Raw genomic sequence first — 10535 nt, 5'->3', positions numbered from 1 at the left:
CTGGAAATGCCAAGTCTCAAACCACAGGGCAACCCTCCCACCATCCCCCCCTCCCCCCCATCCCATCCACCATCCCCCCCACCCCCACCATCCCCCCACCCCACACTCCCCCCTCTCCCCCCCACCATCCCTCACCATCCCCCCACCCCACCCTCCCCCCTCTTCCCCCACCATCCCCCCTCTCCCCCCACCCCACCATCCCCCTCTCCCCCCATCCCCCCACCCCCCTCTCCCCCCACCCCACCTCCCTCACCCCACCATCCCCCCTCTCCCCCACCCCCCCATCCCCCCTCTCCCCCCCACCATCCCTCACCATCCCCCACCCCACCATCCCCCCTCTCCCCCCACCATCCCCCCCATCCCATCCACCATCCCCCCCACCCCCCACCATCCCCCACCCCACCATCCCCCCTCTCCCCCCCACCATCCCCCCTCTCCCCCACCCCACCATCCCCCTCTCCCCCCATCCCCCCACCCCCCCCTCTCCCCCCACCATCCCCTCACCCCACCATCCCCCCTCTCCCCCCCACCATCCCCCCTCCCCCCATCCCATCCACCCCACCCCCCACCATCCCCCCCACCCCACCATCCCCCCCTCCCCCCACCATCCACCCTCCCCCCTCTCCCCCCCACCCCACCATCCCCCTCCCCCCACCCCACCTCCCTCAACCCACCATCCCCCCACCCCACCATCCCCCTCCCCCCACCCCACCATCCCCCCCTCTCCCCCCACCATCCCCCCCACCCCACCATCCCCCCTCTCCCCCCACCATCCCCCCACCATCCCCCCCACCCCACCATCCCCCCACCATTCCCCCCACCCCACTATCCCCCACCTCACCCCCCCACTCCCCCCCACCATCCCCCCTCTCCCCCCACCATCCCCCCACCCCACCCCACCATCCCCCACCACCCCATTCAGCTCTCCCTGTGTAAACAGACATTTGTGTGATTTCATGTCAGTGTTAATCATCCCCCGTTCCCCTGGGACATTCACATTGCTGGGTGTGAAAAGCCAACACCACACAGAGTTATTGGGCAGGTAGACCTGACCCTGACCACCGTGTCCACTCTGACACACAAACTAACCCAAACCCTGTGGTGACTGTTAAGCTGACAGATTTCACACTGACGATCACAAATTGAAAATAATTCATTTTATTTTTTTCCTCTTTCATTACCTCTGACTTCCAGTTTTGTTTTGTTTTTCTCTCTGATCTGTTGAGCTGTGAGTGAGGCGGATTAGCAAAATCAGACAGATTAACGTGCTCTGGATAAATATATGTGAAAAAGAAGCGAGTGGCCGGGGCTGTTTACGGTGCTGTACAATTAGTGAGCAGGGCGGGGGGCGGGGGGGACTGAAACAGTTTCAGGAGACACGGGGTAGAGTATAAACATCTCCACCTTGTGATGAAATGTGTTTGACCAGCTTCACCCAGTGCTCGAACATTTCATCCTCAAACCGCGGATCCGTTCCGATCAACTGCAGGTAAAAGCTTTGATGTGTCGCCAATTTGAGCCTCAATCTGTGATTCTTCTCATCGTAGATTGAAATTTTGGTTAACTTTAGAGGGAAGAGCCTGGGAAACACAGAGAAAATGTCACAGGGAATTAATGATTGCTGTGTTTTAGAAATAAATGATCATCGCCCACCCTGAGCCCACTGTTCTTCTGGTACATCTATACTATTCTACACTAAGCTATTTGATATTGCATTATTCTATGCTAGTTACTATTTTATACTATCCTATTTTAATCTGTGCTATTCATTATTCAACAGTATTCTATTCTACACTATTTGGGGAGTTGGTTAGCTCAGTTGCCTGGATGGTTGGTTTGTCTCTTCCAGCTGTTTATGCAATTCCCTTTCAAAAGCCAAACTGAAATTGCCTTACTGAATAGAACAAAGAACAAAGAAAAGTACAGCACAGGAACAGGCCCTTCGGCCCTCCAAACCGGTGCCGACCATGCTGCCCGTCTAAACTAAAATCTCGTAACACATCCGGGGTCCGTAGCCCTCTATTCCCATCCTATTCATGTATTTGTCAAGATGCCCCTTAAACGTCACTATCGTCCCTGCTTCCACCACCTCCTCTGGCAGCGAGTTCCAGGCACCCACTACCCTCTGTGTAAAAAAACTTGCCTCGTACATCTCCTCTAAACATTGCCCCTCACACCTTAAACCTATGCCCCCTAGTAATTGGCCCCTCTACCCTGGGGAAAAGCCTCTGACAATCCACTCTGTCTATGCCCCTCATAATTTTGTAGACCTCTATCAGGTCACCCCTCAACCTCCGTCGTTCCAGTGCGAACAAACCGAGTTTATTCAACCGCTCCTCATAGCTAATGCCCTCCATACCAGGCAACATCCTGGTAAATCTCTTCTGCACCCTCTCTAAAGCCTCCACATCCTTCTGGTAGTGTGGCGACCAGAATTGAACACTATACTCCAAGTGTGGCCTAACTAAGGTTCTATACAGCTGCAACATGACTTGCCAATTCTTATACTCAATGCCCCGGCCAATGAAGGCAAGCATGCCGTATGCCTTTTTGACTACCTTCTCCACCTGTGTTGCCCCTTTCAGTGACCTGTGGACCTGTACACCTAGATCTCTCTGACTGTCAATACTCTTGAGGGTTCTACCATTCACTGTATATTCCCTACCTGCATTAGACTTTTCAAAATGCATTACCTCACATTTGTCCGGATTAAACTCCATCTGCCATCTCTCTGCCCAAGTCTCCAAACGATCGAAATCCTGCTGTATCCTCTGACAGTCCTCATCGCTATCCGCAATTCCACTAACCTTTGTGTCGTCTGCAAACTTACTAATCAGACCAGTTACATTTTCCTCCAAATCATTTATATATACTATGAACAGCAAAGGTCCCAGCACTGATCCCTGCGGAACTCCACTAGTCACAGCCCTCCAATTAGAAAAGCACCCTTCCATTGCTACTCTCTGCCTTCTATGACCTAGCCAGTTCTGTGTCCATCTTGCCAGCTCACCCCTGATCCTGTGTGAGATAGAGATAGAGAAATACAGCACACAACAGGCCCTTCAGCCCATGATGTTGTGCCGATCTTTTGTCCTAGGTTAATCATAGAATTTTGGACACTAAGGGCAATTTACTATGGCCAATCCACCCAACCTGCACATCTTTGGACTGTGGGAGGAAACCGGAGTACCCGGAGGAAACCCACGCACACACTGGGAGAATGTATAGACTCCACGCAGACAGTGACCCAAGTCGAAATCGAACTTGGGACCCTGGAGCTGTGAAGCAATTGTGCTATCCACAATGCTACTGTGCTGCCCTTAAAAGTGAAGTGTGACTTCACTTTTTGTACCAGTCTGCCATGAGGGACCTTGTCAAAGGCCTTACTGAAGTCCATATGGACAACACCCACTGCCCTACCTGCATCAATCATCTTTGTGACCTCTTCGAAAAACTCTATCAAGTTAGTGAGACGTGACCTCCTCTTCACAAAACCATGCTGCCTCTCGCTAATACGTCCATTTGCTTCCAAATGGGAGTAGATCCTTGTCTCGAAGAATTCTCTCCAGGAATTTCCCTACCACTGACGTAAGGCTCACCTGCCTGTAGTTCCCTGGATTATCCTTGCTACCCTTCTTAAACAAAGGAACAACATTGGCTATTCTCCAGTCCTCCGGGACATCACCTGAAGACAGTGAGGATCCAAAGATTTCCGTCAAGGCCTCAGCAATTTCCTCTCTGGCCTCCTTCAGTATTCTGGGGTATAGTATTCTGGGAATAAAAAAAAGTTTTCCAAAAAGCCTCCGTTGTCTTTGATTCTAACTGATCCTATCTCCAGGCAACACCTATACTTTCCAACAAGGTTGTACAACAAATCTCAGAAGTAGGAACCCTGGACGATTTAATGCTCTCCCAGCCACCCCCCCCCCCCCCCCCCCCCCCCCCCCTCCTCCCGCGCCCTCACTGAACTAAGCTAACTCAAATCAGGAGATCACTCCTGTGGCCATCCTCAATAACTGAGAGCAAAGGATGAGTTGAAGAAAATGCAGTTGGGTCAGAGAGACTGTGCCATCCACCAAGGCATTTAGCTTTATCGTCATTGTGCGATGGAGAGGAGCTCAGGAACGTTCTTAACCTTTACTACGCTGGTGATATTTCCGTTTCTTGCACTAATCATCCTTTGACCTTTCCAAACAAAGTATATAAGAGTATATGTGATATATTATAATTAAAAATTATATATCACATATTGCCAATCGAAACAGGAACCCTACAATGACCTCAGATGAAAACAAAAAGTTTTGCTTATTAAAATCTGGTTAATGTGAGGTCCTATTTACTTCTTGGAATAAATGGAATCTACATTGTAGCCATCTGAGATGGCCACCTGCAAAGCACCATGGGAATTATGGCCAACCCAGGACTCAGACAGATACAGAGCAAAACCCCTGCTCGTTTGCATTCCAATGGCCCATTTCCCCTGAACAATAGGACTGCACTCGAGAAACCGATACAGCCACAGACTGATCGGCGCCACACCCTTTACTCAGAGAGCTCAACTGCCAAGGTCAATGGCCACTAAGGACCCGCCCAGCCACTAAGGCACCCGCCTCTTTATTGGTCAAAATCGAAGGCAGTGATCGAAGCCCTGTCGAATCATTGGGTCCAAGATTAAGGACAGCCCCAAAGAGCGTGAAACTCAGAAGGATAAAAAGGGACACAGCCATGTGTTCAGTCTCTGTTAGACCCGGCCTGTGCCAGCCTCCTTTGAATCCGGCCAGTGTCAGCCCAACTGCAGCATAACGACCAGACAGCCAAGCTTAAGACCAACGATCGCTACATGACGGATGAACCCAGCAGAGATAGAGCCACTTCTTCAAACCAGCCACGTGATCAAGATAAAGGCCTTAACCATTTGCACAGTGCCGGTCACCTGAAGTTAAGTATAGGTTATTGTAGTTGTCAGGTGTAGTTTAACTTGTCGTATATTGTGCTTGCATGTCGAAATAACCCTTGTGTGCAAATAAACCATTTTGAACTTGGACTGACTAAGTGGTTGTGTGGTCATTTGACCGATATACGGGAAGCCTTGTGGTTCAGTAAGAGAAATAGAAACACCCACAGTATTGGCGACACTGTTGGGACATAGCATCATATCATAAAAAGAGCCTCCGTATCATATTGCCGACTCTAAAGGGCAACATTATTATAGTATTCCATTAAATTGGCAACAATATTTTGGAAAAAAAGATTGCGACTGGAAACTGTTGTTGCAGAGAAGGTAAATTATTTTTTTTTATAGATTTAGCATACCCAATTCATTTTTTCGAATTAAGGGGCAATTTAGCGTGGCCAATCCACCGAGCCTGCACATCTTTGGGTTGTGGGGCGAAACCCACGCTAACACGGGGAGAATGTGCAAACTCCACACGGACAGTGACCCAGAGCCGGGATCGAACCTGGGACCTCGGCGCCGTGAGGCTGCAGGGCTAACCCACTGCGCCACCGTGCTGCCCTCAGAGAAGGTAAATTGACCGAGCCGCACTGACGTGCCTCACCTGAGGAGTTGTAAGGGAGTGAAGGTCCCACAGTGGAAGTGGGAATCGGAGCTGAAGGTTGCTTTTGGGTTTCGGTTGAATATTTGCAGTTGAAGCTGTTTTTGTCTGTCACTGGGTTGGGCAATCAGTAAAACATCTGGGATATAAAGTGTGGGGTCGGTGGAGGAAACCCCTATCGTTACCATGGTAACTCGATGATGGATATCACTCACGTGCCCCTTTTTACTAACCTGTTGTGATAATAAGAAAGATTTGCATCAATAAACATCTTGTATATATTAATATAAGGCCTTTTATTTCAGAACTATTTCAAAATACATCATATCCAACAAATTACTTTGAATTTAAATGCGACTTGTTATTTCAAAAAATATTGTTTCATTTTAATAAATGAGTCGATAATCACTTTGAACATAGAGTGCAGAAGGAGGCCATTCAGCCCATTGAGTCTGCACCGACCCACTTAAAAAATGAAATGAAATGAAAATTGCTTATTGTCACAAGTAGGCTTCAAATGAAGTTATTGTGAAAAGCCCCTAGTCGCCACATTCCAGCACCTGTTTGGGGAGGCTGGTATGGGATTTGAACCATGCTGCTAGCCTGCTTGGTCTGCTTTCAAAGCCTGTGATTTAGCCCAGTATGCTAAACCAGCCCCTTCTTGTTACTGTTACTTGTTACAGTAAGTCCTCACTGCCACCCTATCCCCATAACCCAATAACCCCTCCTAAACGTTTTGGACACTAAGGGCAATTTAGCATGGCCAATCCACCTAACCTGTACGTCTTTGGACTGTGGGAAGAAACCGGAGCACCCGGAGGAAACTCACGCACACACGGGGAGAACGTGCAGACTCCACACAGACAGTGACCCAAGCTGGGAATCAAACCTGTGAAGCCACAGTGCTATCCACTGTGCTACCGGACTGGGATTAACACTCAGACGTGGATGATGCAACTCAAACCTCTGGAACGCGGTTTGAACCCATGAACGTCTGACTCACAGGCCAGGGAGTGGCCATCATGCCCACACTGACAGCCAGCAACAAACACTGTGGCCATCTAATCACAGCTTCCGGCTCTCCAGTTACTTCCAAACATGGTCTGTTCTTTGGGATTTAATCCTTCAGCAATGATTCCCAATGAAAACATGTTAATTATTGAAATATAAATAAATTCTAATTAGAACAAATGAGCGAAAAGCAGAACAGAAAATACTGATAACGCGCAGGCAATAAGGCATCATCTATGGAGAGAGGGTCAGTTCCCAATGAACTGCATACTTTCAACAACACTAAACTTTTCAACTCCACCTGTATAAAATTGCTTTCAAAGACAGGCGCAGTTTTAAATAGTGAGTAATCTCCGTTATATAGATGCTGCTGCATTTCTCCCACACACGAGGTGGGCACGGCTCCAATATCCTCCAGAAGATTGTAGAACAAATAAGATCTAATATCGAGGTTGACCTTTTCAGAACTTGACAAAAAAGATAATTAATATATCATATACGTCATATTATTAATTGTTGTATATTAATGTGACAAGTAGAACATAATTGGCATCTTCCCAAACTAACACATTAGTATTTGTGTATCTATTTACAATATGGCAAAATGACTCTCAGCAGCTGACCAGGAGAGAGTAACTCACCCAAAACTAACCAGGGTCCTAGAGGATAATCCTACCGATACTAACCAAATCCCAGGGGATAATGCATCCTGAACTATCCCAGTGTCCCAGGGAGTAACCTCACCCTGAACATTACTAGGGTCCTGCGGGATAATCTGCGAGAGATACCCCGGGGTCCCGCGGGAGAATCAGCTGGAGATAGCCGGCGTCCCAGGGGGAATCCCGGGGTCCCAGGGGGAATCCCGGGGTCCCAGGGGGAATCCGCTGGAGTTACCCGGGGGTCCCAGGGGGAATCCCGGGGTCCCAGGGGGAATCAGCTGGAGATACCCCGGGGTCCCAGGGGGAATCAGCTGGAGTTACCCCGGGGTCCCAGGGGGAATGCCGGGGTCCCAGGGGGAATCAGCTGGAGTTACCCCGGGGTCCTAGGGGGAATGCCGGGGTCCCAGGGGGAATCAGCTGGAGTTACCCCAGGGTCCCAGGGGGAATGCCGGGGTCCCAGGGGGAATGCCGGGGTCCCAGGGGGAATCAGCTGGAGTTACCCCGGGGTCCCAGGGGGAATGCCGGGGTCCCAGGGGGAATGCCGGGGTCCCAGGGGGAATCAGCTGGAGTTACCCCGGGGGTCCCAGGGGGAATGCCGGGGTCCCAGGGGGAATGCCGGGGTCCCAGGGGGAATCAGCTGGAGTTACCCCGGGGGTCCCAGGGGAATGCCGGGGTCCCAGGGGGAATCAGCTGGAGTTACCCCGGGGGTCCCAGGGGGAATGCCGGGGTCCCGCGGGATCTATCGGCTGGTTACAATGAGGGAGGGGATGTGCTGCCGGTTCTCTCACCAGCTCCGTGTCTCTGTGAATTTGGTCTCTGCCGGGGTCGGCTGGGGCATTAAAATGTTTGTCTGATCGGTAACCGGAAAGCTTCCCCCTGGAGCCGCGCATCCTGATTGAGAAGCGGCTCGGCCCCCCGCTCACTGCCGCCTGTGAGCCAACAAAGGGCTCATTGTCCGCGATATTCCACTGCAGGAGCCGTCACTAATACAGCACAGCCCCGATAGACACCCGGACCCGGGACAGACACCCGGACCCGGGATAGACACCCGGACCCGGGATAGACACCCGGGATAGACACCCGGACCCGGGATAGACACCCGGACCCGGGATAGACACCCGGACCCGGGATAGACACCCGGACCCGGGATAGACACCCGGACCCGGGATAGACACCCGGGATAGACACCCGGACCCGGGATAGACACCCGGACCCGGGATAGACACCCGGACCCGGGATAGACACCCGGACCCGGGATAGACACCCGGGATAGACACCCGGACCCGGGATAGACACCCGGACCCGGGATAGACACCCAGGATAGACACCCGGATCCGGGATAGACACCCGGGATAGACACCCGGACCCGGGATAGACACCCGGATCCGGGATAGACACCCGGGATAGACACCCGGGATAGACACCCGGACCCGGGATAGACACCCGGGATAGACACCCGGACCCGGGATAGACACCCGGACCCAGGATAGACACCCGGACCCGGGATAGACACCCGGGATAGACACCCGGACCCAGGATAGACACCCGGACCCGGGATAGACACCCAGACCCAGGATGGACACCCGGACCCGATATGGACACCCGGACCCGGGATAGACACCTGGACCCGGGATAGACACCCGGACCCGGGATAGACACCCGGACCCGGGATAGACACCCGGACCCGAGATAGACACCCGGACCCGATATAGACACCCGGGATAGACACCCTGAGCCTATATAGACACCTGGACCCGATATAGGCAACCGGACCCGCGATGGACACCCGGACCTGGGATAAACACCCGGACCCGATATAGACACCCGGACCCGCGATGGACACCCGGACCCGATATAGACACCCGGATGCGGGATAGACACCCAGACAGGGATAAACACCCGGGATAGACACCCGGAACCGGGATAGACACCTGGGATAGACTTCCTTGATAGACACCTGGACTGGATAGACACCCGGGATAGACACCCGGAATAGACACCCGGGATAGACACCCAGACCCTGGATGGACCCCCGGATGGGATATACACCTGGGATAGACACCCGGGATAGACACCCGGACGGGATAAACACCCGGGATCAACACCAGAGATAGATACCTGGGATAGACCCCCGGACTGGGATAGCCACCCGGGATGGACACCTGGACTGGGATAGATGCCCAGGATAGACACCCGGGATAGACACCTGGACCTGGGATAGTCACTTGGACTGGGATAGACACTGGACTGGGATAGACACCCAGACCCGGGATAGACACCCGGGATGGACATCTGGACCCAAGATAGACACCCGGGATAGACACCTGAACATGGCATAGGCACCCGAACCGTGAAAGAAACCTGGGATAGACACCCGGATCCGGGATTGACTCCTGGACTGGGACAGACACCCGGACCTGAGATGGACACCCGGGTAGACACCCGGATTGGGATAGACACCAGGACTGGGATAGACACCTGGACCTGGGATAGATACCTGGACCTGGATTGACACCCGGGATAGACCCCTGGACTCGGGATAGACACCCAGGATAGAAACCAGGGATAGACACCTGGACCCGAGATAGACAGCTGGACCCGGGATAGACATTCGGATAGTCACCCGGACTGGGATAGACACTGGACTGGGGTACACACCCAGACTGAGATAGACACCCGGACTGTTGAAGTAAAGCAACTTTTTTCCATTCGGCCCATCTTGACCATGCCAGCCCAAGGACACCCAGGTGCCCTTTCTACACCTTTCTGCACCCAGGAAGTGGTACAAGTGGCAGTTTTACCAAATCAATGTCATGCCTCTGTCATACCTATTACATGATATCATCTTGATTTGGTTCACAATATTTATTCAGTTTTGCAAATATCAACACAATGCAAATCTCTTTGTCCAAAGATGTGCAGGATAGGTGGATTGGCCATGATAAATTGCCCCTGAGTGTCCAAAAGGTCAGGTGTGGTTACTGGGTTGTGGGGATAGGGTGGAGGCATGGGCTTAAGTAGGGTGCTCTTTCCAAGGGCCAGTGCAGATTCGATGGGCCGAGCAGCCTCCTTCTGCACAGTCGGGATTCAATTGTAAGGAGGTAAGAACTAGGAACAGGAGGTGGCAATTCAGCCCCTCCTCCATTCAATACGATGATGGTTAATCTCGCCGTGGCCTCCTCCCACCCTCCTGCCCGCTCTCTATTATGCCCGCTACTAATTAAAAACCTATCTGTCTCCTCCTTAAATCTGTTTGTTGTTATAACATCCACTGCACTGTGGGGTAAGCAATCCCACAGATTCAGAATCC

The 10535-nt window shown here is 52.0% G+C and overlaps 1 protein-coding gene across 2 annotated transcripts; it reads right to left on the bottom strand.

The window, feature by feature from the left end:
• Window positions 1-1140: 1140 nt before the first annotated feature.
• LOC119956565 (protein FAM71B-like) lies at window positions 1141-8130 on the bottom strand. Of its 2 annotated transcripts, none has more exons than XR_005458650.1 (4): window positions 8014-8130; window positions 6855-7033; window positions 5559-5788; window positions 1141-1580 (listed from the first exon to the last, which is right to left on the bottom strand). XR_005458650.1 is itself a non-coding variant. In XM_038783866.1 (4 exons), exons 1-4 carry the CDS (start codon window positions 8061-8063, stop codon window positions 1370-1372), a joined length of 657 nt encoding a protein of 218 aa, XP_038639794.1. In that variant the 5' UTR covers window positions 8064-8128; the 3' UTR covers window positions 1141-1369. The 2 variants fall into 2 exon arrangements, 1 of the variants encoding a protein (XP_038639794.1); XM_038783866.1 differs by having other exon boundaries at window positions 6868-7033; window positions 8014-8128.
• Between the last annotated feature and the right edge of the window lie 2405 nt (window positions 8131-10535).

The sequence above is a fragment of the Scyliorhinus canicula genome, chromosome 23 (genome assembly GCF_902713615.1).
Source record: "Scyliorhinus canicula chromosome 23, sScyCan1.1, whole genome shotgun sequence".
Classification (NCBI taxonomy): Eukaryota; Metazoa; Chordata; class Chondrichthyes; order Carcharhiniformes; family Scyliorhinidae; genus Scyliorhinus; species Scyliorhinus canicula.
Note: the sequence above shows the minus strand (reverse complement) of the source record. Positions and strands in the feature narration are given on the sequence as shown.

Bases quoted from the DNA above. Each gene is read 5' to 3' on its own strand.
- LOC119956565 (XM_038783866.1), bottom strand. From the start codon at position 8,063: ATGCCCCAGCCGACCCCGGCAGAGACCAAATTCACAGAGACACGGAGC. The intron at 5,789-6,867 runs GTGGAGTTGAAA...TTATCACAACAG, and splicing joins TTGAAAGCAATTTTATACAG to GTTAGTAAAAAGGGGCACGT. The intron at 1,581-5,558 runs GTGAGGCACGTC...TGTGTTTCCCAG, and splicing joins ACTCCCTTACAACTCCTCAG to GCTCTTCCCTCTAAAGTTAA.